The sequence below is a fragment of the Prionailurus viverrinus genome, chromosome E3 (genome assembly GCF_022837055.1).
Source record: "Prionailurus viverrinus isolate Anna chromosome E3, UM_Priviv_1.0, whole genome shotgun sequence".
Taxonomy (NCBI): Eukaryota; Metazoa; Chordata; class Mammalia; order Carnivora; family Felidae; genus Prionailurus; species Prionailurus viverrinus.
Window position 1 is genome coordinate 38,112,196 of NC_062576.1, and position 27,761 is coordinate 38,139,956.

Sequence of the window (27,761 nt, forward strand, 5' to 3'; positions counted from 1 at the left end):
CCAGCCGGTGCCCCCCAAGGTGTCTGGGACAGGTAAGTCACCCGGGTCAGGAAAAGCTTGGCCTCATTTAGACACAGTCCTTGGAGAAAGAAAAGAGAAGTCAGGGGCTGGGAGTGGTCACAGGTGGGGAGCTGGGGACACGGCCGGGAGACCATCACGAAGGGGGTAGGCAGGCAGCATTCCCAGACTCTGATGGCCTCCAGGTCCAGGGCTCCCACTCCATGCCAGCACTCTGGCTCCCCCAGAGCAGACCCCTGGGCAGCTCCCTCCCCCGACTCCCTTGCCCACTCAGCCGCCCTCCCCGGGGCCTCCAGTGCATGGTGGGGTGGGGTGGGGGAGTCATGCCCCAAAACCATACAGGGAGAGATTGTGAAATGTGGAAGACGTGTCAGAAGTATGAAAAGCATAGTGGGCACAACTGGCCAGAGCCATGGAGTGGACAGGGAGAGGAAGAGAAGGGGAGAGGCAAGGAGGGCAAGCAAGCCGGGCGTGTCCAATGCTGGGAGGCAGGTATGCGCCCTCTGCGGTCCTGGGCTGCCCACTAAATTGCCAGATCAGGTCATCATGACCTCCCAGTCTGCTCCTCGCTCCACCAAGAGTATGGGCAGTCACCCCCCGGAAGAAACAGAAGGACGTCAAACAGGCGAGCGGGATTCTGGCCCTGGGGAAAGGGCAGCCCAGGGCGTTCCAGGGGCCTCTGCTCCCAATTCCTCGAGGACTGGCCAAAACGTAAACATCAACAATCAGGTTTTAAAAATATCCAGTGCATGACTATAATGACTGGTGGGAAGGATCAGCATGAAATACAAAAGGAGGCACACAGTAATATTTGGCTCCCATGAGGAAAGTGGTCTGGTCAGAAATAACGGCCCCCAAAGAAAACATACGTCGGCAGTAGCTGTACTAGGAACTGATTCTGATAGAATCATTTCGGCAAAATAAAAAAGGAAAGTGATTGTTTTTAAAAGCACATTAGCTGTTGTATTGAAGACTGGTCAAGGAATTATGTTGGCTCAGTGGAAAATTCAATCTAGAGAGCTGTGTTCTCCACAAAGTGCAGGATAAAAAAGGATTGTGTTGTGTGTGTATGTATAGAGTTAAGGGGCGTCCGAGTCTTGATTTCAGCTCAGGTCATGATCTCGCGGTCATGAGATCAAGCCCCGCGTCAGGCTCTGAGCTGACCGTGGAGCCTGCTTGGGATTCTCTCTCTCTGCCCCGCTTCCTCGCTCACTCTCTGTCTCTCTCTCAAATAAACTTAAAAAAAAACACAAACAAAAACAGCCACTGAGTCAAAATCAGTCCCTTATGGAGGCCTTTCACCCATGTCCAGGTCCCCTGCACCCTCCTCAGGCTGAGCTCAGGGCCCAGTCTCTGCCAGCAGGGGGAGAGGAGGGATGAAGGGAGGGGTGAGGGACGCAGGGCTCACGGGTTGGCAGGCTGCGTGCTGGCTCGGGACTCGAGGCGCAGAGGTCGTGTGTGCCGGGCAGGCCGCGGGACCTGCTGGGGGTCCCCCTGGGATGGCGTCAGTGGTGGCAGCAGGGGCAGGGGCGGCAGCGATGGAGGCCGAGCTGGCATCGGAGGCTGGGAGCCTGAGGTGGCTGAGCACACACTCTTGCGGGGGTGCAGGCCTGAGAGAGGCAGGAGAGACGATGCTGTGTCCCAGCAACAATCATGGGGCAGGTGGGGGGGGGGGTGGGGGGATGGGGTGGGGAGGGGGCGGCTGGCCTGATGGGTCATACCCATTAAGTAGACAAGACCGGAAGTGCTTTCCCATGGCTCACCCCGTCCCAGACACACCCTAAAGTTCCCCCCGGGGATGACTCCAGATAAATGACGCCACAGTCGGATGCTCAAGTGCACATGAACGTGGAATCCAGGGTCAGGGTTGCGGTGCCTCAGCTCTGCACTGTGAGCTGGGAGAGTAGTGCACACCCACCCAACTGGGCCGAGGACGGCGTGGATGAGAAGGGAGAGAGCGCAGCACAGGCTGTAAAGCATCCGCAGGTACCTGGTACGTGGTGATGGCAATCAGAGGAATCCCCCAGCCCAGCTCATGGGGCCCCAGGCAGAGAGGCCCAGGATGGCGAATGGGCCCCTCATCCTACCCCTGCAGCTAGGGGACAGACACCTGTCTTGGCCCCCTGGATGGTGCTTGGCCAGGAAGCCCCGCTGAAGGGTAAACCAGGAGCCCAGGATGGCTTGAAGCCATGGCCAGGGAGCTGGGTGCTTGGCAGGGGGATGGGACACCTGAGGGGACTTCTTGGACCTGGCATACACAGAGCAGGTGAGAGACGGATGAGGTGGGTCAGGAGCGCCCCAGGCTGGGACAGGTGAGCCCCAGAGACCCTGCCAGGACCCCAGCTGGGCCAGGGTGTTCGGAGGGCAGGTACTCACGGGGGTAGATGGCACCAAACAAGGCACTCGGGCGTTCACGATCATACAGGCTTCGAGTTGGGGGATGCGGAACCTTCACAGCTTAGAGGAAAAGAAAGGAGAAGACAGAGGAATGGGTGAGGACTCTTGCAGAGTTCCGCCTGACCCCAGACTCCCCACTTGTCCTGCAAAGGCCCTTTCACCGTTTCCCAGACCTGCCCACCTTCTGCACACACCTGCCCCTCAGCCTCTCTTTTGTGGAAGATCCCTCCTCCCACCCAGAGTTTCTCTAGGCGTAGATGTTCTCCCTGGGGCCAGACCACGGCCATCATGCCCCCACCCCTACCCTCTCATCCCTCACCTTGTGTGTGTGAATTTTTTTTTTTTTGAGATAAAATTCACACAACACACAGTAAGTAACCTCTGTGCCCAATGTGGAGCTCAAAATCACAACCCCGAGATCAAGAGTCACATGCTCCACTGACTGAGCCAGCCAGGCGCCCCACAAAATTAACCATTTTTTTTTTTTTTTTAATTTTTTTTTTCAACGTTTATTTTTATTTTTGGGACAGAGAGAGACAGAGCATGAACGGGGAAGGGGCAGAGAGAGAGGGAGACACAGAATCAGAAACAGGCTCCAGGCTCTGAGCCATCAGCCCAGAGCCCGACGCGGGGCTCGAACTCCCGGACCGCGAGACCGTGACCTGGCTGAAGTCGGACGCTTAACCGACTGCGCCACCCAGGCGCCCCAAAAATTAACCATTTAAAGCCAACAATTCAGTGACATTAACGCTCATTCACAATGGTGTGCGACAACCACCTCTAGCTAGTTCCAGAACATTTCATCCCACCAGAAGGAAACCCTGTGCCCATGAAATATTCATGTCCCTTCCTCCCTCCCCCAACCGCTGGCAGGCACGAATCCGCTTCTTGTTTCTGTGATATTCCTGTTCTGGACCTTTCACAGACCAGGGATTGTACAACATTTGGCCTCTAGGATCTGGCTCCGTCCTTCACTTTTGAACCCAACACATCTCCTTCTCCCTATCCAGCCAAGAATCCCCATGACTGGCCACCCAGACCAAAGGCTGCACAAGAAGAGGGACCCTCAGGGTGAGGATGCGGGTGAGGGGAGGGCCCGGGCCTGGCTCTCAGGACGAGTTACAGGCACCAAGCTCCTTCCCACGACGGACACCAGATTGTTCCTTCTGCCTGGACACCTGTGTCCTTCCTGGCTGTCCTGACAATTCCTGCTTCGTGAGCTCACCAGGGACTCCTCCCTGGCCATTCTCTCCCCAACTTCCGTGTTTCATCTTACTCAGTGAACTTTTTATCTATTTATATCCTATGGTCCTTCATGGGGTAAGAACTCTAAGGGGGCAGTAACTTTATTTTGACCACATTGGGTCTCCCCAGTGGTATCTAAAATATGCCTGACACCAAGAAGGGCTCAGGAATGACCAAATGAATGACCAGGGCCGTGTGGCAGCAGGATGTGCTCTGTGGACCTCCCTTTTAAGAAAGAATTCACTTTATACCATATGTTTTCACTCTTCTGTGGATCCTGAAAAACTTAACAGAAGACCATGGGGGAGGGGAAGGAAAAAAAAAAAAAGAGAGGGAGGGAGCCAAACCATAAGACACTCTTAAAAACTGAGAATAAACTGAGGGTTGGTGGGGGGTGGGAGGGAGGGGAAAGTAGGTGATGGGCATTGAGGAGGGCACCTGTTGGGATGAGCACTGGGTGTTGTATGGAAACAATTTGACAATAAATTTATTATTTAAATAAATAAATAAATAAATAAATAAATAAATAACCCAGGTCAAAAAAAAAGAAAAGAAAAGAAAAGAAAAGAAAAGAAAGAAAGAAAGGACTCACTTTATAGCAGGCTTTCAACAACAGCCAAACCATGGAAAGAGCCCAAATGTCCATCAACTGATGAAGTGGTAAAGAAGATGTGGTTTTTCTATACAATGGAATACTACTTGGCAATGAGAAAGAATGAAATCCTTCCATTTGCAGCAATGTGGATGGAACTGGAGGGTCTTATGCTGAGTGAAATTAAGTCAGTCAGAGAAAGACAGATACCATACATTTTTACTCATATGTGGAACCTGAGAAACTTACCAGAAAACCATGGGGGAAGGGAAGGGGAAAAATAGTTTCAAACAGGGAGGGAGGCAAACTCATAAGAGACTCTTAAATACAGAGAACAAACTGAGAGTTGATGGGAGGGGGTGGCAGGAGAAAGGGGAAAATGGGTGATGGGCATTGAGGAGGGCACTTGTTGGGATGAACACTGGGTATTGTACGTAAAGCAATGAATCATGGGAACCTACTCTGGAAACCAAGAGCATGCTATACACACTGTATGTTAGCCAACTTGACAATAAATCATATGAAAGAAAGAAGGAAGGAAGAAAGAGAGAGAGAGAGAGAGAGAGAGAGAAAGAAAGAAAGAGAAAGAAAGAAAGAAAAGGAAGGAAGGAAGGAAGAAAGGAAAGAAGGAAGGAAGGAAGGGAAAAAAAACAACTCACTGTTCAGCTGCAGGGGTACAGGGAGCCAAGAGCCTCCAGCTGTTAGCACCTCAGGGGCTGTTAGCACCTCAGGCCAAAGACGGGAGCACAGGGCCTGGCCACTGGGGGTCTCTGCTTGCCTCCTCCCTTTCCTCCCTCCTCTTTGTTAACCACCCCACCCCCAAACCTCTTGCATTCCTAACTATGTCTTAAGGTCTGTATCTACTGTTCCTTGAGCCTGTACTAAGAACCAACTCCAGTGTGTTTTGTGGGTTCTGCGTAAAAGCAAATGCCCAATCAAGGGGCGCTCTCAGGCCCCCATTCTGATCACCAGGTGGCACCTGGATCCGTCCACAGGTCTCAGGCGGGACCAGCCAACCAGCCAACCAGTGAGACTGTCATACTGCTTCCCTCCAAGGTGAGGGACGTGGGCCCAGGGCACAGGTTCGAAATCGAGACTCAGCGAGGCTTGGAAACAGGGTTCTGACCCAGCACTCTCCCTGAGGTCTTACTGATGCCCTGGATTCTGTAGGTCAGAATTCAAACTCGCCATCTGACCCCAACACCTGCTCCTTTTGGGCCCTCCTCTGTGGCTTTTCCACCTCTGCATAAGCCAGAAGCTGAGGAGCCATGAGGCTCTCAACAGGAGGGGACCCTGAGCTCTGGCAGATGAGACAGATTCTCCAGGGCTTGGAGGCAGATGCACAGCCTAGGCAGAGGTGGGAGACAGCTGGCCTCACTGAGAGACAAGCAAACAGTTCTGAGATGCTGAAGGGAGGGGCATACAGGGGACAAGCCCCCCCCCCCCCCCCCCACAGATCAGCCAAGGAGCCTGACTCTGGGGGCAATGCCCCTGAGATGTCCCTGTTCCAATCCCCAAAACCTGTGACTGTCACCTGACTTGGCAGAGGGGACTTGGCAGATGTGATCAAGTTAAGGATCTCAAGACAGAGAGTATTCTGAATGATCTAGGTGACCCAATGGAATCACAAGGTTCTAAAGAGGAAGGCTGGAGGGTCAGAGAAGAGGAGGTAAGGATGGAGAGACACATCTTGAGCTGGAGGAAGGGGCTACAAGACAAGAAATGGGGTGAAAACGGTAAGGAAATGGTCTCCCCTAGAGCCTCAGAAGGAACTAGACCTGCTGATCCCTTGATTTTAGCCCTGTGATACTCATTTCAGATTGCTGATCTCCTGAACTAAGATAAAATAAATGTGGGTTGTTTTAAGCCACTCGGTTGGGGTAATTTGTTACAGCATCCATAGGAAACTCCTACCAACAGGTTCTGAGCTGGGGAGGGGCCCGGTCACTGTGCGTGTTTTAGGCAGTTCACCCAAAGCTGGTGAGGAGGCCTGAGGCTGGTGACGCCCCCCTGCCTGCCTCCTCCTACGTCCTGAGTCCTGCCTGAACTTAGCCTTCCTTCCAGGGCACTTCAAAAGTCAAGCCTGAGAACCACTAGCCTCGGGACGCCCACCACCCTCCTATGGGGACACGGCTCACTGGGGACTGACTGGGTGTTCCTCTGCCCCGGCCTGAGCTCCTGACTCAGTGCAAGCACCTGGAGGGCACAGGCCGGCCAGATGCCCTTCAGTGGCCCCCAGCTGGCAAAGAGCTGAGTAAATGGCAGGGCACGCTGGACAGTGATATGAACAGACTAATGCATCTGGGGCCAGGCTGGACCTGGGCAGGGCTCACAATGGCTCATTTAGGTTTAGATACTGAGTCCGTTTTGGATTAGAATGTTCTTTTGAGTAAATAAATGAGTGATAAGAGCAATCTGGTCAAAAGATCTGGCCACAGGCGGGTTTTGAACCAGCTTCTAAAAGTAGTTAGACTTTGTTGTCCCCAAGCAGAACAAAGCAGTTGAGGTGTCCTTGGAATCAGTCCTACTTTGCTGCGTGGGTCTCAAGAATGACTGAGCCATGGGGAGAGAAGCCCTGCCCTCTGGGTGACAGCCCAGGGGAGGTAGGTGGAGAGGGGCCCTGTCTAGTGCCTGAGTGGAGATAAGGGCTCCCCCACCTTCGAGCAAGCGGCCCTCACCTGCTCGTTGGTGCAATGCCTCACTGGGTTGTTGCCAGCTGAAAGGAGACGGTGCAGGCCTGGCAAGAACTCGGGGCTCATTAAATATTAGCCACCATGGTTATTACCCTGCCCGGTGACCCCTGAAGCTTAGCCTGAGTCCCCCTCCCAACAGCAGCCACTGCTGGGGGGTTGAGGCTTGTCCAGGGGGAGCCGGACCCATGCCGGGGGAATGCAGGGCTCAGATGGTGTCCTGACCTCCTGGGCCAGTGCAGAGACCTGTAGTGTGTTGAATGGTGGTCCCCAAAGAGATACGCTCCCCAGAACCTAGGAATGTAACCTTATTCGGAGAAAGGGTCTTCGCAGATATAATTAAGGATCTCGACCTGAGCTCATCCCAGGTTAAGGTGGGCCCTAAACCCGATGACAAATGTCCTTCCAGGAGAAAAGGAGAAAACACAGGGATTAGGCCACAAGAAGACGGAGGCAGACGCTGGAGGGACACGGCCATGAGCCAAGTTACGTGTGGAGCCACTAGGAGCTGGAAGACGCAGGTAGAAGCCTGTCCCGGAGCCCTGGTTGTGAACACAGCACTGTGACAGCTTGATTTTGGACTTCCAGGCCCCTGAACTCTGAGAACTTCTTTTGTCTTAAGCCCCCCAGTTTGTGGCCATTTGTTGCATGTGTCCCAGGACACTAACGCGGGCTCTTCTTTGCCCAGCATTCCCAATAAAACAGTCCCATTTCCTTTTCTTGCATACCTGGTATTTAGTCCTCAAGTCATTGGGGACAAAGCAGGGTGAGGAAGAAAACCATGGGCAGAATTTAACCTTCCAGCCACTTTGGGACTCCAGGGTCCCTCTGCAATGCAGAAGTGTATGGCTCTTCCAGAAGGAGAAAACCCTGAAGAGTGGTACAGGGAGGTACCCCTTCTAGCACTGCTGGCCCATGGCTGGAGCTGAGGCCTGGAGTCCCGGGTAGGAGCCAGCTGGAGCAGGGGCTTTGATGCTGCAGCAATCAGAGTGACTGATCCATGTGTCCCCACCTAACCCAGTCCTCACCTACCTGGGACATTAGGACACAGGCCTCCAGTGTCTATGCTATCTCTTCATCATGCCCAACCCCTTCCCAGTCTCCATACCGCAGGGAGACTCACCTTCCTGACTCCCAATTGTGCCTGGCTTCTCCCCACCGCGGGCCTTTGCACCTGCTATTCCCCACAACCTGGACCACTTTCTTCCCACCCGACCCCTTCATCCAGCTTACCCTATTCCCTCATCAGATGTCTCTCCTTGGACTGGCATTCTCCTTACAACCCTCCCATCCTCAGCCCAGCGTCCTTCTTGGGGAGGCCATCTGGCACCCCTCCCTAGGCCAGCATCCTTCGTCACCAGGGCGCTCCCCTCTGGTCAGCTATTCATTGCTATTGCTAACAATGGATCCTCCCCTTCAGGTTATTTGCTTACATTCTGTTTCTCCCACTCATGTGGAGACCCCGGGCAGCCCATCTTTCTTTGCTCCCCACTGCCTCTCCGGTGCCCAGTGCAGCACCTGGCATATAGTAGGGCTCCGTTTTTTCAAGTAGCCGTGTGAAGGCCTCCTGCCACTTGAAGATCCCCAAGTCAGGGATGCGGCCAGCTCTGAGCCCTACCTGCACCTCCTCATGCTGCCCAGCAAAGCCAGGACATTGAGGGTGGGGGCTCCCCAGAAGGCCTGATACCCCTCACCTGCCAGCTCCTTCTCCACGCCCGTCGAAGGCCGTGCCCCATCCTGGTTGATCATTCGGCCCTTGTACAGGATCCCGTCCACTCCCAGAATGTCCACCTCGGCCTGTTAGATGGCCCGGGCCCCAGGTCAGGGAGAGTCCTTGCCTGCCTCTCCAGGACACACAGAGGCCAGGCAGAGCACGGCCTCCCCCGGGGGTCACCCATGCCCAGGGCTTCTGCCGCACTCACTGTGTCATAGTCCAACACCTCAGGGTCCCCGTAGGGGTAGAATGTTGACAAGTCATAGGACTTGAACTTGAGGTTAGCATCATTGCCGGGGCCGTCGCCCCAGTCCTGCTGGGGTCCCAGCGCATCCAGACTCCTGTCCTGGTCTTCAAGATCCTGAAGCTGCTGTAGCTGCTGGTGTTCCCTGGGGTAGGACAGGTAGGACAGCAGCTGCTGGGAGACCCCTCTGCCCCAGAGGAGCAGCAGGGTGGGCCCAAGGGCCTGACCAATAGCAAGACAAGATTGGAATTTCTTCCAGCTTGAGTTTGAGGGGCCACTATGGGCTGGCGAGTGGATATGGACATGCACAGTTGGGGCAGAGGGGAAAAATCGAGTCCTGTGCTCCCCCAGACCCCACCTACCCCTGGGATCCCAGTCTGGCCTGCCAATGGAAGGCTTTGAACCTTTGATCTCAAGAAGGAATCAGGCACGGGAAGGTGGGGGGTGTCAGGCACAGGCCCCCCCATGGCCCTCCCCTTTACGTGGCTGTGATAGTTGTTCAGCCATCATTTCCCCACCTGGGCAGGTGGCTAAGTTATCTGAGCCTCAGTTTCTTCAACTATGAAGTGGGGTGATGACAGAATACACCTCAAAGGGAAGGCTTGAGGATTCACTGAGGTCAGGTATGCCCAAGCGCTCAGCGCAGTGCCCGCCTGGCCACACCAAGCCTGAGGCCACGGTCCTCGCTTATTTCCTCCACCTGGAAGCAGGCACCTCAATCCTAGCTCATAAGAGTCATGAGACTTAAATGAGAACCCTTCCCCAGTCGTCTTGGCCCATAATAGACCCCCAGTAAATAAGCCCATCCCTCTCTGTGATTCTCTCCCAGGCCATCTGCTGCCCCAGCCACGGCTGTCCCAAAACGGCTCCCTTGCAGATGGCTGACAATGCCCTGGGACCGCCTTTGGATCTCGGGACTGGAGCTGACGTGTCTGCAGGGCTCCCGGGCCCCTGAGGACCCCCTCTACGGGACAGACCCCCAGCCCGCTCACCTCATCCGTTGCCGCTGCAGGTACTCATAGCTGTTGGCACTGGCGGGGCGCAGCCGCGAGAGGAGGTGGGCTTTGCGGATGGTGATGAGTTGCCTGTTGGGGGACAAGAGTTAAGTGGGAGGTGCAAGTGGCCAGCAGATGGCCCTGGGCTCCCTCCTCCAGGAAGCCCTCCCTTAAACCCAGCCGTCAAGTTTATTTATTGACTTTGAGAGAGAGAGAGAGAGAGAGAGAGAGAGAGAGAGAGCGTGAGCATGTATAAACAGGGGAGGGGCAGAGAGTGAGGGAGACAGAGGATCTCACGCAGGCTCCATGATGTCAACGCAGAGCCTGACGCAGGGCTTGAACCTACAAACTGTGAGATCGTGACCTGAGCTGAGACCAAGAGCCGGATGCTTTACCACCCTGAGCCACCCAGGCACCTCAAACCCAGCCTACTTTCTAGAGACATCTGCAGCATGGGGCCACTGCACAAGGGCTCTGAAGAGCCCCAGTGATCTTTGAAATGTCATAAAGAACAACCGTTCTGATTATAAAACTAAAAACCAGAATAGGTAAATCCTTGAAACAGAGAAGTTGGTGGAAATGCCCTGTTGTCAGCCGGAGTGGTGATTACACAATATTGTCAATGCACTAAATGCCACTGGCCTGTTCTCTCTAAAATGATTGATTTGCGCTATGTGTATTTTACCTAAACAACAACAAAAATGAAAACAAAGTAAAATATCAGCTTTCTGGGCAGCAGGAACTGTTGTACACTTTGATCTGAGAGGTGGTTATAAAGGTGTATACACACATACAAATTCACCAGGTTGCACCAAAAACATTCATATACTTTACCATATTATTTAAACCAGAATAACATCTTATTTTTTATAAGGTATCTTTTAAAAAAAAATCTTAAAAAAATTTTTTTTAATGTTTTATTTTTGAGAGATTGAGAGAGAGAGACAGAGGCGAGTGGGGGAGGGGCAGAGAGAGAGGGACACAGAAACCGAAGCAGACTCCAGGTTCCGAGCTGTCAGCACAGAGCCTGATGCGGGGCTCGAACTCACAGACTGTGAGATCATGACCCGAGCCGAAGTCGGATGCCTAACCAACTGAGCCACCCAGGTGCCCCTAAGGTATTTTTTTATTTTTTTAAAATTTTTATTATTTTTATTTTTATTTTTTTACGTTTATTTATTTTTGAGACAGAGAGAGACAGAGCATGAATGGGGGAGGGTCAGAGAGAGAGGGAGACACAGAATCTGAAACAGGCTCCAGGCTCTGAGCTGTCAGCACAGAGCCCGACGCGGGGCTCGAACTCACGGACCGTGAGATCATGACCTGAGCCGAAGTCGGTCGCCCAACCAACTGAGCCACCCAGGCGCACCCTAAGGTATCTTTTTAAAGAAATGTTTGTTTATTTATTTAAATAGAGAGAGAATGGGAGAGGGGGAGGGGGAGAGAGAAACAGAGAGGGAGAGAGAGAATTCCAAGCAGGCTCCACAATGTCAGCCCAACATGGGGCTTGATCCCACAAACCATGAGATCATGACCTGAGCCAAAGTTGGATGCTTAACCAACTGAGTCATCCAGACGCCCCCTGAATTGTTCACTTGAAGATGGTTTATGTTATGTGAATCTCACCTCAATAAACAAAAGTTTTAGACTCTAAAAATACATGCAACGAAGTCCCACAAAGTTCAGCTTTTCCCCACTTTCCTTCCATCCTTTTGCTTTTGGAGCTGACCTTGACCCTGGCACACACGGGACACCAGGCAGGGCTGGCAAAGGAGGGGATGCCGGTGCTCCTGCCCAGGACAGGGAGCAAAGGACATGATGTGTACAGAATGGTGTATAGGGCCAGATGAACATCTAAATCACGTACCTACCACCCCCCCAGGGCAGGTAGGGCTGGGCGATTCTGGGGAATCCAGAAGAGAGGGGTTGGGCCCAGACGCCCCCTGGTGGCGGTACTCACGGGCCGGTCATCATCTCCACGGGCCGGTCGCAGGAGATGCATTTCACCCGCTCAAACAGTTTCCTGGAAGACAGCCGGCCATCAGCTGCTGCCCCGTGGGGAAGGCCTGTCTGTACCACAGGGTCAGGACTTCCCTCCACAACCCACTCCCGCTGGCCTGGCCCAGCTCAAGTCTGCCCTGCTGGTCCCTGTGGATCCCCACCTGTGGCCACCTGCAGCAGTGGGGGACAAAGTGTGTGCAGCTTATGTGTCTGGCCCAAACATAATGGAGGTCTTTAAAACCAGGGTCCTTCTGGAAAGCTGCCCTTCACAGGGGATATTTGGAAGTATGAGGGGTCATCTTAGGACAGGAGACCGCCCCCCCAACATTGATTTCCTCTGCCTAGGACTCTCTCTAGATGGGGTGGGGGAAATGGTGACAGGCTCCAGTCCCAGATGCACCCAGGCTCCCTGTGAGGCCCTGCATGGCCCCTACCGTCCGCGAGCTTCAGTTTCCTCATTCACAGCAAAAGGGCTTTGGAGCAGATACATTCCTGGAGCCCCTCTGCCAGCCAAGACCAGAGATGCCCCCCTCGGGGGTGCCCTCAGCCCCATCCCATCCTCAGCCCCCAAGCTGGGAAGCCCCACTCCTTCTCCTGGGTCCACAGGTCTGGAATCCTTCCTTCCAGAATCTGCTGGGATACCCATCTCATTTCCTCTCTGGAGAGAGGGTATTGTCCCCAGCCTCTGAGAGGTGCACCCCCACCCAGGAGGGGCTCACTTCCTAAAGCCAGCAGCACTGTCAGGGTCAAATCGGAGGCCTTCAATCAGCAGCTTCCTGACTATTTTCCAGACCTCATCCACGTCTTTCTTCAGGTCATCCAAATCACTATGGGCCAGCTGCACACAGCCAAAGGGAAGAAAAGAGGGTTTAGTCAACTAATTCATACCCCACCTTGCTCAAGAAAAGGATCTGCAGCAAAGTTACCCAATGTTGGGTAACAAGATTAAAGAGCAAAAGCGAGGGGTGCCTGGGTGGCTCAGTCGGTTAAGTGGCCGACTTCGGCTCAGGTCATGATCTCGTGGTCTGTGAGTTCGAGCCCCGCGTCGGGCTCTGTGCTGACAGCTCAGGGCCTGGAGCGTGTTTCGGATTCTGTGTCTCCCTCTGTCTGACCCTCCCCTGTTCATGCTCTGTCTCTCCCTGTATCAAAAATAAATAAAATGTTTAAAAAATTTTAATAAAAAAAAATAATAATAAATAAGTAAACAGCAAAAGCGAGGGGGTCAAGCAAAGGGGACACAATCAAGCTTAGGTTACGGTTCATACCCCTAACGCACACCGTTGCCGGAATGGGACTGCAAAGTGAGCTCCCCAGTAGCCAAGGCAAAGAACTACTGCCAGTTACTGCCTCCAAAAGATAAAATCAGCACTACTGCTCAACTGAGGCCCTCAGGCCCAAGACACATTTCTCCCAGCAGTCCCCAGACCTGAGATTCACACATACGACACATATTCACTGAGTATGAAGTATACTTACAACTGCTTTTAGTGTAGCTACAGAGTTGTGTGACCATGAGTGCGACCAGTTCTGGAACATCCTAATTACTCCCCAAAGAAACCCTGTACCCATTAGCGATGGCCCCTCGTTTCCCCCCAAACCCTCAGGTGTAGGCAACCACTGATCCCGTTCATGTCTGTAGATTTGCCTGTTTAGGATACTTCATATAAATGGAGTCACATCCTCTGTTGCCTTTGCTGTTTGGCTTTCACTTAGCACCATGTTTTCAAGGTTCATGGGTTATACCATGAATCAGGGCTTCATTTCTTTTTATGGCTGAATAATACCTCATTGTGCCCACTGTACAGAGAGACCACAATTTGTTTATCCATTCACCCGCTGGCTATTGTGAGTAATGCTTCTTTGAACATTTCTGTATGAGCTTTTGCGTGGACCTGTTTTCATTTCTGTTGGCTACAGGGGTTGGAAGTGCTGGGTTGTATAGGACTCTATCTAACTTTCTGAGAAATTGCCAGACTGCTTTCGATGGGGGGACTTTTGAATTTTTAAGGTGTTCGTTCCAGGGGCAGCTGACTGGCTGGCTCAGTCAGTAGAGCGTCCAACCCTTGATTTCAGCTCAGGTCATGATCTCACAGTTTGAGTTCTAGCCCCATATCAGGCTCTGCGTTGACAGTGTGAAACCACTTGGGATCCTTTCTCTCTCTCTCTCTCTCTCTCTCTCTGCCCCTTCCCTGCTCACATGCTCACACACTCTCTCTCTCTCAAAATAAATAAACTTTCTGAAAAAAGATTTAAAAACTTGTACGTGTATGTTCACAGAAGCATTATTCATAATAGTCAAAGGTAGAGACAACCTGAGTGTCCATCAACAGATGAATGAATAAACAGAATGTGGTCTATCCAGCTGATGGAATATTGTTCAACCATGATAAAGAATGGGGAGTCTGATCCATAAATGAACCTTGAAACCATGATGCTAAGGTCAAGAAGCCAGTCACAAAAGGTCACAGGATGTATGATTCCACTTACATGAAATGTCCAGAATAGGCAAAGCCACAGAGACAGAAAGTAGCCCAGGGGTTGGCAGGGACTGGGGGCAGGGAGGGCTGGAAAGTGTCTGTATAAATGGGCACAGGCTTCTTTGTGGGGGATGGAAATATCTTAAATAGGGGAGGTATTTGCACAACACTATAAATGTACCGAATGCCATGGATTTAGTCACTTCAAATGGTTAATTTTAGGTTGTGTGAGTTCTGCCACAATTAAAAATACAGGAAGAAAAGAAAAAGCACTTAAAACAAAAATTTACAAAGCTTTCTATTAGGAAGAAATCGAAACACCCAGAAAAGTGAAAAGACCAGAATCATTAACCCCCATACACCCACCATCCAGAGTTCATCATTCTTAACAGATTGCTACATCTGCCTTATTCTTTTGATGGGGTATCTTTTGAAAACTTACAAAGAGCATGACACCTCACTCATGAATACTGTCGTACTCGTGAGGACATTTTCCTACGTGATACCCAATGGATGAACAGTAATTCCTGACTGTTCTCATTCCCAGCCCTTTTGTAGACTTGGCTCAGTTGAACCAGGACACAAGCCAGGACTCCTCATGGACTGCACTGGGTTGTTTTGTCTCTGGAGACACTTTTCATCTAGAACAGTCTCTCTGTCTCCACTTTTTTTTCCCACCCTATCATTGAATTACTAAAGAAAAATAGGTCAGTTGTTCTGTAGATGACCATAGTTCCTCCGGCTGCAATTCTGCATTGATTTGTGTGATTTTTAAGAAAAATGTGTTTCCAGGGGCGCCTGGGTGGCTCAGTCGGTTAAGCGTCCGACTTTGGCTCTGGTCATGATCTCACGGTCCGTGACTTCGAGCCCTGTATCAGGCTCTGTGCTGTCAGCCTGGAACCCAGAGCCTGCTTCGGATTCTATGTCTGTCTCTCTCTCTCTCTCTCTCTCTCTCTCTCTCTCTCTCTCTCTTTCTGCCACTGCCCTGCTCGAGCTCTCTCTCTCTCAAAAACAAATAAATAAACATTTGGGAAAAAAAAGAAAGACAAGGGCATCTCCATGAGAAACACATCCCATATCTGTTTTGATTGTTGTTATATCCCCAGTGACGAGCGTCATACGTGCCCAGCGCATAGCTGATGAATGAACAAATCCTTGTTTTGTAGATGAGAAATCTGAGGCTCAGTGAGGTTGTAGCACTCGGGGCACACTGCTGCTCAGAGGGGCTGCCTGATTCTGAGCCCACGCTCTCCTGGCCATACCAGCAGCCCCTGCTGCAGGAACCACACAGAAGTATAACTGTTGGTCTGACTGTGCCTGTCTCTCTACTGGATGGTACAAATCAAGGCAGGGGCTGTGACTCGTTAGCAACATTTATCACAGGTGGTCAGTAAAGGATGCATGGATAAATAAATTATCAGCAGACACCCCACCCCATCCCGCCCTGCCCCCTTGCTTGCCCAGGCATGAGAGTATGGCAGTCAGTCTCCAAGATCGTCCCTGCTCACACCCTTTCACAAGGGGTAGGGCTGGCCTGTGGAACGAGGCTACTACAGAGATGATGCGCCATGGCTAAGTCATAGAAGCTGATGGCACTTCCATTGCGCTCTCCTGGGCCACCCGCCCTGGGGACGTTGGCTGCCACTCTGTGAGAAGTCCATGTGGTGAGGGAGTGAGGTGTCTCGCCAACAGCATCTCGACTGCAGCCTCAAGGGAGACCCCGAGTCACTCAATTAAGCCACTCCCCAATTCCTGACCCTCGGCAACTGTAGAGCGTTTGTCGTTTCAAGCTGTCACATTTCAGGGTCACTTGTTACACAGTAGGAGACGACTGCTAAGGGGTACTCACCTTGGTGCTCAGGTCCTTGCTCAGCTTTTCCGCAGTCTTCTTCCAGTCATTCTCGTGGGTCACGACCCTGAAGAGCATGTTCTGAATCATCTCATTCAGCTCCATCGCCACCGTCTCCAGGTCAGCTCGGCTCGCCTTGCCTGCCAGGGTGCTCCTGTCGGCTTTCTGGGGACAGAGAGGACTCAGGGTGGCAGCGATGCTGGGGTGGCAGAAGAAGGAAGCTGGAGGGGGGCGGGATCAGACCACTCTGGTCCGTGTTTTCGAGTTTGGGACCCTGAACGCCTGGCCTTGGCTGAAATTCAACCTCGGGGTCTAATTGGCTCAGACACAGCTATCAGGTGTAAGCCAAGGTTTTCCCGTGATGGAGAAGCTGCTGCCTGATTTTTAAGTGCAAGTAACAAACCGTCATTCACCCTGAGTCACTGAAAATAGGAGTTGATGGGACAACTTTGGGGAAGCTTCCCCAGCCCTTCTATACGATACAGGTGGAAGGAACCTGGGAGGCTCTCTGCCTGGTCTCGTCTTGTCTAGATGACTCCATTGCCCTGGGTGGGAGAGCTGGGCTCAGGATGCAGGGGTGGGAGGGGAGAGGAGTCTCTGCTCACTCACCTCTTTCAGCTCCTGCTCCATCACACTTTTGTCCACCTTGTGCATTTCGAGGTTTTTAATTTGAGCATGGACAATCTAAAAAAAAATTTTTTTTACATTTATTTATTTTTGAGAGAAAGAGACAGAGCACAGTGGGGGAGGGGCAGAGAGAGAAGGAGACACAGAATCAAAGCAGGCTCCAGGCTCTGAGCTGTCAGCACAGAGCCTGACATGGGGCTCAAACTCATGAACTGTGAGATCTTGACCTGAGCCAAAGTTGGATGCTTAACCAACTGAGCCATCGGGGTGCCCTGAACCTAATTCTAATAAATGCCGAGTTCCACCATGTCCACCTTCCCCAAAGATGGGTCCCAAAGTCTAGAATGGGAAATGCAGGTGTGGAAGGAAGGTCCTGTTTTGGCCTCAAGTCATTGCTTCCTCTAACCCCACATCAGCAGGGATCCCTGACCTTTTGGAGTCATCAGGCCTGATGTTAATATTTAGATCTCCACTTGGCTCTTTCTAATTAAAATCTGGGAATAAAGAGGAGTGATTAGCTGGGACCTTCTAACTTCTACTGCTAGGATCACCTGTGTACTGAGTTGATTAATGTCCTCCCCAAAATTCGTGCCTGCCCAGAACCCGTGAACGTGGCCTTGTTTGGAAATAGGGTCTTTGCAGATGTAATTGGTTAAGATGAAGTGATACCTGGGGCGCCTGGGTGGCTCCGATGGTTGAGCGTCCGACTTCAGCTCAGGTCATGATCTCACTGCTTGTGAGTTCAAGCCCCCATCAGGCTCTGTGCTGACAGCTCAGAACCTGGAGCCTGCTTCGGATTCTGTGTCTCCCTCCCTCTCGGCCCCTCCCGTGCTCACACTCTGTCTCTCTTTCTCTCTCAAAGATAAAATAATAAAACATTAAAAAAAAAAAAAAAAGATGAGACGATACTGGATCAGGGCAGGCCCTAAATCCATTGACTGGTGTCCTTATAAAGACGTGACGTGAAGACAGACACATAGAGGGAAGAGGCCATGTGACGACAGAGGCAGAGACTGGAGTGATGTGACTACAAGACAAGGAACCCCTGGAGCCACCAGAAACTGGTCGAGGCAAGGATCCTCAGTCTGAGCAAGGCCCTGCCAACACCTTGCATTCTGGCTTTTGGCCTCCAGGGCTGTGACGGAATACGTACCTAGCGTTTCAAGCTACCCAGTTTGCGATCATTTGTTACAGCAGCCACAGAAAACGAATACACCCAGTAAGTGGTATACTCACTGGCCGTCTTTTCAGTCTCCTCCTGCACCGAACCACAACTCAGAATATGATGGTCTCTTCCAGGAGTGGTTCTGGAATGCAGCCTCTGGCTTATAAAAGACACTCATCCACTTGCAAAAGGCAAATCACGTTTTCTACAAAGCCCGTGAGAAAGAGTTCTGCCCCCACTTATGTTCTCGCTTGGTTCTCAGTGGAAAACTCTCGGAGAGACGCACAGTAAGGGGATGGAGACATCTCCCTCCTGCTTGCGTGGTGGCGGTGTGGCTGCATGAACAGGCAGACGTGGACTGAGCTCTTAGACTTAAGACGTGGGCATTTTGGGGCGCCCGGGTGGCTCAGTCGGTTAAGCGTCCGACTTCGGCTCAAGCCATGATCTCCTGGTTCAGGAGTTCAAGCCCCACATGGGGCTCTGCGCCAGTGGTGTGGAGCCCGCTTGGGATTCTCTCTCCCCCTCTCTGCTACCTCCCCCATTCGTGCTCACTCTCCCTAAATAAACAAGCAAATAAATAAATAACAACTTGAAAAAAAAAAAGGAAATATTTAGTGAAGCATGTGTTGTATACTAAGTCTGCTCCAGGTCTTTCCAGGGTTAACTTTTATAAGCAACTAATTCCTGTTGGCACAGGGGCAGGAAGGACAAAGGCTGCCTTGTTCCATTTGGCACCGTTTGGTCAGGCCTTGTCCTCTGGAGTTTCCCTCAAGTGACAGCTACTTGGAGGCAGACACTGTGCACAGGGCAGGGCAGGGTGCTGGCTACTCAGCAGACATGCCGAACGGACGGCTCCGGTCTCCATCGATATGTCCGCAGGGTGTGGCGGCCCAGCTTCTCCGGAGGGCAGTGATAAGTAAGGGTCCAGAGTTGGCAGGAGATGAAGTCGTTCCTGACCTCGGTATTCGCAAAGGTCTGAGCCTGCAACCCCAGATACCCACCGCCCTCACTCGGGCTGGGAACTGGCTCCCTTTCCAGAAGTTCTTTTCCCCACCAAGTTGCCCTGTGTGTGTCCTAGCCTGGTACCTGCATGGGGGCGGGGGGTGGGGGGGGAGATGTGCCTTTTTCTTGCGCCCCCTACATCCTAGTGCACCCCAATAGCCCCCTGACTTGGATCAGAAGCCCCCATGGAAATTATATTGTGTGGTTCTGTTTGGGGTTTTGTCTCTTTCATTCTGGGGGAAGGTCCTGTCTTCCTGCTGGGAAGGACTTCGGGCCCTCCTCCAAAGCCTGGGGACAGCTTGGAGACAAGGCACGGATGGGACTGGCCCTGAGGACCTTGGGGCCAGGGTCATCAGGCCAGTTGAGTCAGACTCTCCAGGCCCGTGGGAGAGTGTGTCCGAAGGGGCCCCTACTAGGTGCTTGGTGTCTGTCTGCACAATTGTCATGTCAGTAAACCTGCCATTCTGGGTCTGGGAAGACCCACCGGTGCTGAGCTGGGTTAGGGGAAATGCTACAAACCTAACAGTTGGTGCAAGAAATCCCCTCACTCATTCGCTGATGCCTTCAGCACATGTTGAGTGTTGGCTGTGCTCCAGGCACCTTTCCGGGGGCGGGTGACCCAGCGGTCAACAACACAGATGTTGCCCAGGCCCTCTTGCTTATATGTTTGGGGGCAGAGGTGGGGGGGGGCCAGATTTGTTGGTTTCAATTGAAGTGTAATTAATGCAAGATGAAATGCCAGTGAAGGGTCCCTGGTTCCCCTGCCTTGGGTGTAGCTGTGAACCCTTGAAAGGACGGTCCAAACGTCCTAGTATGGAATCCTCCCCCTACCTGCCCATCCAAACCCCCAGACTTGGGGTGCCTGGGTGGCTCAGTCAGTTGAGAATCTGACTTTGGCTCAGGTTATGATCTCACAGTCCATGAGTTCTAGCCCTGCATCGGGTTCTTTGCTGTCAGTGCAGAGCCTGCTTTGGATCCTCAGTTCCCCTCTCTCCCTGCCCCTCTCCATCTCTTGTGTGCATGCTCTTTCTCTGTCTCAAAAATAAAAAATAAAATATTTAAGAAAACCAAACAGACCTTCAAGTCACCCAGGCGAGTCTGGAGCTTTTCCACTGCCCTGTCCAGCACGAGGTGGTGATCCTTTATTATCTCTATTTGGTGGCCCCAAATTCTTTCAAGTTCCTCCTCCTAAAAGTGAGGAGACACAGACATGAAGCCCTCGGCATCGAAGGTCACCATGGCAGGGAAGGGGCTTGAAGAGTGTACCAAGCCAGTGCCAAGAACCCTCGTTGGTGGGGGACCACATAGCCACGACCCACTGGGACTCCTGCACCTGCCAGGTCTGTCTCCTTTGCCCCACTCACTCCCCCAGGCCACCTTTTAGCTACACAACAAATTCTGGTCCTGGGTCAGCAACTCAGCTGTCAGTCTGCCTCAAGCCACCATCCCCTAGTGTCTTTCTGCCCCGGGGCACTGACCTTCATCCTGGATCTCTGGAGGTTCCCAATCTTTTCCTGCAGTACGTCCACTGTCGTGCCGAGCTTAGAAGAGGCTCCCAGATTAGCTGAGGGCAAAGGAGGGGGTGGCTGTTAGGGGCAGAGATGGGGAAAGACCCTTCATCTAGGGCTCCACTTGCTTCTGCCAGGAGACGTCCGAGGTGGCACTGACCACCAGAAAGATACTGTGAGCCTGGAGCCTTCCAGGTCATTTACCTTTTCTAGTAGTCATTCTTTTCTTTTCTTTTTTTTCTCTTTAAGTTTATAGGGGCGCCTGGGTGGCGCAGTCGGTTAAGCGTCCGACTTCAGCCAGGTCACGATCTCGCGGTCCGTGAGTTCGAGCCCCGCGTCAGGCTCTGGGCTGATGGCTCAGAGCCTGGAACCTGTTTCCGATTCTGTGTCTCCCTCTCTCTCTGCCCCTCCCCCATTCATGCTCTGTCTCTCTCTGTCCCAAAAATAAATAAAAAAAAAAACTTTATAAAAAAAAAAGTTTATTTATTCATTGGGAGGGAGAGAGAGAGAGCGTGAAAAAGCGGGGGAGGGGCAGAGAGAGAGAGGGAGAGAATCCCAAGCAGGCTCTGTACTGTCAGTCCAAAGCCTGATGTGGGGCTTGAACTCATGAACCATGAGATCATAACTTGAGCCAAAGTCAGATGCTTAACCGACTGAGCCACCCAGGCGCCCCGAGTAGCTACAGTCTTTAAAAAAAAATCTTAAAATGGGGCACCTGGGTGGTTCAGTCAGTTAAGCGTCTGACTTAGGCTCAGGTCATGATCTCATGGTTTGGGAGTTTGAGCCCTGAATTGGGCTCTGTGCTGATAGTGTAGAGCCTGCTCGGGACTCTGACTCTCTCTTCTCCCTCTCTCTGTCCCTCGTCCACTCTCTCTTTCTCAACATAAATAAACTGTATTTAAAAAAAAATCTTTTTAATGTTTATTTTTGAGAGAGAGAGAGAGAGACAGAGCATGAGCAGGGGAGGGGCAGAGAGAGGGAGACACAGAATCCAAAGCAGGCTCTGAATTGTCAGCATAGAGCCCAACGTGGGGCTCAAACTCAAGCTGAAGATTATGACCTGAGCCGAAGTTGGATGCTTAACTGACTGAGTCACCCAGGTGCCCCTAAATACATTAAAAAAAAAATGTTAAAAGGAGCAGATAAAATTAATTTTGATATTTTATTTAACTCAATATATGATATAAAAGTATCATTTGAGGGGCGCCTGGGTGGTTCAGTCGGTTGAGCGTCCGACTTCAGCTCAGGTCACGATCTCACGGTTCGTGAGTTCGAGCCCCGAGTCAGGCTCTGGGCTGATGGCTCAGAGCCTGGAGCCTGCTTCTGATTCTGTGTCTCCCTCTCTCTCTGCCCCTCCCCCATTCATGCTCTGTCTCTCTCTGTCTCAAAAATAAACATTAAAAAAAATTAAAAAAAAGTATCATTTGAATATATGATACAAAATTATTGAGATGTTTTACATTCCTGTTTTCATCAAGGTTTTAATATCTGACATGCACTTCACACTTGGAGTACACCTGCACTTGAACTTGCCCCATCTCAAGTGTCCAACAGCCACAAGTGCCTCCTGGTATTATATTAGACAGCACAGGCCTAGGGAGGCCTTTCTGGAGTTTATTCCAGTCTCAGAAAAGGCCCTGAGCTGGGATGCCTGGCTAGCTCAGTCAGCGGATCAAGTCAGACTCTGGATCTCAGGGTTATGAATTTGAGCCCCACATTGGGTATAGAGATTACTTCTTTTTTTTTTTTTAATTAAAAAAAATTTTTAATTTATTTTTGAGAGAGACAGAGACAGACTGCAAGTGGCTTAGGGGTAGATAGAGAGGGAGACACAGAATCCAAAGCAGGCTCCAGGCTCTGAGCTATCAGTACAAAGCCCGACACGAGGCTCGAACTCACAAACCGTGAGATCATGACCTGAGCTGAAGTCAGACGCTCAACCGACTGAGCCACCCAGGCACCCCAGAGATTACTTTAAAAAAAATCTTCAAATAGGATAGGGCAACAGGCCTCACAGTGGGTCCTCTGAGCCAGCAGCATCAGAATCAGATGCTGGGGGGCACCTGGGTGGCTCAGTCAGTTAAGCATCCAACTTGGGCTTGGGTCATGATCTCACAATTCCATAAGGGGCTCTCTGCTCTCAGAGCAGAGCCCACTTCAGATCCTCAGCCCCCTCCCTTTCTCTGCCCCTCCCCTGCTTCTTGTGCTGTGCACACGAATGCTCTCTTTCTCTCTCGCTCGCTCAAAAACAAATAAACATTAAAAAAAAAATCAGCTGCTGGAGTGGGTCAGAAATGCAAATTCTTGGGCCCTGCTCAGACCACTGAGTCAGAAACCCCAGGGGTGGGGCCCAGCAGTCTGTGCTTTAACAAGTCTCCTGGGATGCTGAGGGAACCACAAGGTTGAGAAGCAGTAAATGAGGCCACCCTGCCCTCCAGTCCCCTCAGTGAGCCTCTGTCCAGCATGGGCATAAAATGGGAGCACAAATCTACAGGTACCACTGCCACCCACAGAGTTTCTGTGGTCTTTAAGGACACATTTGTTTGCCTGGCAGTGGCTCCTAACCTCAAACTGACCACTTCATCTGGGGCCTGTTCTGTGCTCTCGGACATTCTGGCTGATCCAGACTTATCAACGCATTGTACAGTAGTGCTGCGTCACATGGGCTGTCGAAAGGAAGTTTTCCAGAGTAAGTGTGATGTGGGATTCTCCTTCTTCGGGGCCAACTTTAGACCCTAACCACCCCTCTCCCCTATGATAAGACCTCACTGTACATTCATGGTAAAAGAATAGACCAATAAGAGGCTAATGCTGAAGCCAAAGGAAAGAATGGCTAACGGTTAATACGGATTTTGCTGGGGGAGCTAAATGAAGGCGATGAGGGACTTCTCGGAGGCCACTGGGAGGGCCTGAGCCCCTGCCACCTCCCCCAGAGCCAGGCAGAGCCTACCTAGATAAGTCAAGCGCTGCTGAAGGCTAGACGACAGCTGTACAAAATCTTCTTTCAGGGAGTTGTGTCTAATGGGCATCTGGGCTATGTGGCCCATGGAGTACCTGACAGCCTCCTTCTTGTCCTCGGTGGTCACGGCATTCTGGGCAGCCAGCATGGCCTGGGACAAGGCCCTACCGGGGGAGATGCTGGCAGCAGAGTATGGGGGATAGAAGTCTTCGCTGTACCCCTGCAAGTCTTCTGCCTTGGTGTCCTCAGCCAAGGACACAGAGGCCAAGGCCCCACGGGAAGATCCCGCGCCCAGGATGTCTGCGAAAACCCCTAGGGGCCCAGATGCAGCCACGGATGTTGCTATGGTGGCCAACTTGGTGGCCGGGGCATTTTTGATGGCCTTGGTGGCGGCCTCAGCTTGCCGGGCTGCCAATGTGGCGGCCTTTGCGTAGGAGGCGGCGGCGGCAGCCGCAATGGTGGCGGTGGTCTTCAACCGCTGAAGGGCAGATGGGGGAGCCTTGGGGGGTGCTGCTTTGGGGTCCTCAGGCCTGGGGGTCCTGGCCTGAGGAGCTGGCATGTCGTGGGATAAATATTCTTCTTGATTTTCTGAGACAGCCGGCAGCAGATGTACCTGTGCGTGGCTGGACTGTGACCACAGTGGACAGGGCCAAGCGGAGCCAAACTCCGTGGCTGGTGGGAGGGCCCTGAATCCCTGGGACTGTGCAGGCAGGAGGTCTGATGGGTCTGGGCCAAGCTGCAAGGAGCCCGAGACCCCGGAAGGCCAACTGCTAGCTCTGGACCAGCTTCTGGGAAGACGCCAGCCTGCTGGTGTTGTGGGCTGAAACCCTGGGGCAGGTGCAGGCCCAGAGACAGCCTCAGGGGCAAGGGCGGCCCCAGGTCTGAGGGCAGGCCCAGGTGCTAGTAGGAATCCAGGTGTCAGACTAGGCCCCACCACAGGCCCTGGTGCAGGAGTGGGCTTAGGCTGTGGCCTCCACGTGGGCCCAGGCCCAGGCTCGGGCACAGACCCAGTCTCGGGCCCAGGCCCAGGCTCGGGCACAGACCCAGGCTCGGGCCCAGGCTCAGGCTCAGGCGCAGACCCAGGGTCGGGCCCAGGCTCAGGCTTGGGCGCAGACTCAGGTTTGGGCCCAGGCTCAGGCTCGGGCGCAGACCCAGGCTTGGGCACTTGAGACTGCCCTGGCCCCTGGGCCCCGGTGAGTAGAACATCTTGGGCAGATTCCTCCTCCTGTAGCTCCTCCAGGATTTCATAATGCCAGGCAGACTCCGGTAACCTGGGGTGCTCGGTGACCCCTGAGACCGGGACACGACGAACAGCTTCAGGGTACTCCGTGGTCTGGGGATGATCTGTCTTTGGGGGCTGATCCACAATCTGCAACAGCTCTGAATCATCAAACCGTAGTGAACTGGTTCCTTGTGTTAAAGTTCCCTGTGGACAGGGGTGAGGCTGGCCAGGGCTGCTCCAGGCCAGCTCAGCGGTCCCCCTGCCCGCTCCTGCACCCTCAGCTGCTGCCCCTCCGTTTCCCCCTTCACTCACGGGGCTGAACATGGCTTCATGGAGGCTGCTCCAGAGCACCATGTCCTCAGCTTTGGGGATGGTGAGGATCTTGCTCTGGAGAGAAACCTGGGGGACAGGGTTGGGAATGATGGGCGAGGCCCTCAGGTGGCTCCTTGGTCCATACTTGCCTTTCCTGATTGTGTTCTCCTCCTTACCCCTCCCCCCTCCCCAGCCACCTGGGCCTGGAGGTCAGGGGACTCAGGAGGGAGGACAGCACCGAGGCCCTCACCACTTTCCGCTGCAGCACACTTATCTTCTGGGTCTGTCCTCTCAGATCCTCCAAGAAAGTATCCATTCTTTCTGGGTGCATCTGTCAAATGAGCCAAGTTTGTGGTCCTGCAGGTTCTGGTCCTGGCCCTGCTTCTCCCACAGCTCAAAGACAAGGACTTAGCTCTAGGTGACAGAATTGGAGAAGGAAGAACAGATCCCAAAGCAAGTGCTTCCCGGGGAGTGGGAAACGGGTAGAAGAGGGTTCCCTGGGAAAATAAGTTTGGAAAATGCTGGGCTTAAAAGGATTCGATGGGTTTCTGTACTGCAGAACTTCTCAGAGCCTTTAATGGGCAAAAGTACATTAAGAATCTCCAAGAGGTAGGCTGAGGAGACATTTATTTTTCTCCATAGATTGGTCAAAGAAACCTTTTTAGCGCTTCGTGATGCCCTTTCTTCTCAGATGGGAGCTACTCAGACTGAGTTTTCACAGGTGCCATAACAATCAAATGTGTACAGTGACCTGTGAGTTGGGAATAATACACTAAACCATGCTATCTGGGGGCAAGTTGTAAAACCTCAGTCACAATACCAGCCTGCAGGAGTGGAGACCTGGCCTCTGAGCCCAGCTCTGACTCACCAGCTGTGACCTCATGCTTCACGGATGCTGTGTCCTTCCACATCATGGTAAGGAGTTAGTATACACCTGGATTGATGTCGTTGTGACTCCAAGGGGAGGGAGATAGACTGTATGCCTATGCTAGGTTTATTCCACGTTGCAGCGTGGACAGAGCTTTATAGAATAGGAAAAGCTGTAATCTTTCTGCTAAGTTGGTGGAATATAAGCCTGGAGTTACCAAGACTTAGGGAGTACCTGTCTGAGAATGAAGCCAGTCCAGAGGAGAGCATCAGTGACAGATGTTGATGTGGCATGAGCACCTAGATCTGGTTGTACCTGAAGGCAACTCTGGACATTTTAGTAAATGAGACACTACATTCTCTTATTTTGCCTAAGCCAGGATGAACTAGGTTTCTGTAACTTACAAATGGTCTCCTAACACAGCAGAGCGAGGAGCATGGTGGGAGCCACGGACAGTTTAGTGGCACGGGCTAGGTGGGAGCCATGAAGAGTTTAGTGGGATGGGCTAAGTGGCTGGTCAATGTCAAACCCCTTCTCCTGCTCTCAGGGCTGTGTTATTTGACTAAGAACAGGCTCCCTAGATTTACCTTGTCCCCCCCCAACCATCTGAGGTCCAAGCAGCATGGCCAGACAGCATGGAGGATGCTAGAGAGGGTCTACCTTTTCAAGTATGGCCTTCAGTTTGTCCATATCCTTTCTGAGAGTTTCAGTGGAGACTTTGAGTGCATAAATGTCAGTGAGCAAATCCTGCAGAATCTTCATGGACTGAAGGGGAAGAAGAGGGGAAAATGTGAAGTTGGGTGTGGCTGGGGGGAAAGGTATGTAAAGTGCAGAAGCTCTTTGGTGATGCCCATGGTCTAAGAAGTCCTCTTGGCTCTACCAAGGCCCAGGCTGGAACATACTCAGAGGCTAGCATATGACACCAAAGTCAACAGTGCTGAGCTCCCAGGTGGTCCGGGTGGGAAGGAGGCAACTCTATATTTCAATGTATTCAATAACCAGGAGTCCCTCATTAGGAAGCATCTCATGCCCTTTGGTGGGACATCAGCAAGGGAGTTATGATTGGATATACATTTTAAAAGGGTCCCTCTGGCTGCATGTGTAGATTGGCTCCCAGAGGTAAGGGAGAAAGCCAGAGGACCAGTGAGGAAACTTCCAGGCAAGAGCTGATGGGAACAGTGAGTGCTGGGATCATAGCTCAGCTCCATCACTCATTGGGGCTGTTATTGCATCCTTCCAGGTTTTAGGATCCTCAATCATAAAATGAATATAAAAAATGTGATGATGAAACAAAAATGTGATGATGTATTTCAAGAGCCCAGTGCATAGTTAGGCATTCAGCTAACAAAAATAACAAACAGCAAAATGGCAGAAATCCTTCTTATCAGTAATTACATTAAATGTAAATGGATTAAACTCCCATTTAAAAGGCAGATATCAGGGGCACCTGGTTGGCTCAGTCAGTTGAGGGTCCAACTTTGGCTCAGGTCATGATCTCACGTTTGTGGGTTCAAGGCCTGCATCGGTCTCTGTGCTGACAGCTCAGAGCCTGGAGTCTGCTTTGGATTCTGTGTCTCCCTCTCTCTCTGCCCCTTTCCTGTTCGCACTCTGTCTCTCAAAAAAACAAAATAAAACATAAAAAAAAATTAAAGGCAGACATTAGGGGCATCTGGGTGGCTTAGTTGCTTAAGTGCTGACTCTTGGTATCAGCTCAGCATCTCATGGTAGTGGGATGAGCCCCATGTTAGGCTCTGCACTAACAGAGAGAAACCTGCTTGGGATTCTCTCTCTCAAAATAAATGAATAAACTTGAAAAAACAAATAGGGGCACTTGGGCAGTTCAATTGGTTGAACTGATTGGTTGAAGTGATTGGTT

At 52.0% G+C, this 27,761-nt stretch overlaps 1 protein-coding gene across 3 annotated transcripts in view; it reads right to left on the reverse strand.

Moving 5' to 3' along the window:
• CE3H16orf96 (chromosome E3 C16orf96 homolog) overlaps positions 1-27,761 on the reverse strand; it is a 39,289-nt gene continuing 11,528 nt past the window's right edge. The window contains exons 3-18 of one of the 3 annotated variants that reach the window (XM_047838173.1): positions 26,546-26,650; positions 25,268-25,348; positions 25,018-25,104; positions 23,475-24,909; positions 20,495-20,580; positions 20,094-20,204; positions 16,832-16,906; positions 16,223-16,387; positions 12,616-12,734; positions 11,856-11,918; positions 9,893-9,985; positions 8,865-9,045; positions 8,637-8,739; positions 2,395-2,475; positions 1,427-1,628; positions 1-79 (exon numbers count right to left, since the gene is read on the reverse strand). In XM_047838173.1, coding sequence (XP_047694129.1) covers positions 64-79; positions 1,427-1,628; positions 2,395-2,475; positions 8,637-8,739; positions 8,865-9,045; positions 9,893-9,985; positions 11,856-11,918; positions 12,616-12,734; positions 16,223-16,387; positions 16,832-16,906; positions 20,094-20,204; positions 20,495-20,580; positions 23,475-24,909; positions 25,018-25,104; positions 25,268-25,348; positions 26,546-26,650 — 3,003 coding nt within the window. In that variant the 3' untranslated portion in view covers positions 1-63. Of the gene's footprint in view, positions 80-1,426; positions 1,629-2,394; positions 2,476-8,636; positions 8,740-8,864; positions 9,046-9,892; positions 9,986-11,855; positions 11,919-12,615; positions 12,735-16,222; positions 16,388-16,831; positions 16,907-20,093; positions 20,205-20,494; positions 20,581-23,474; positions 24,910-25,017; positions 25,105-25,267; positions 25,349-26,545; positions 26,651-27,761 lie in introns of those variants that run through there. The other 2 variants (XM_047838174.1, XM_047838175.1) reach the window with 2 other exon arrangements.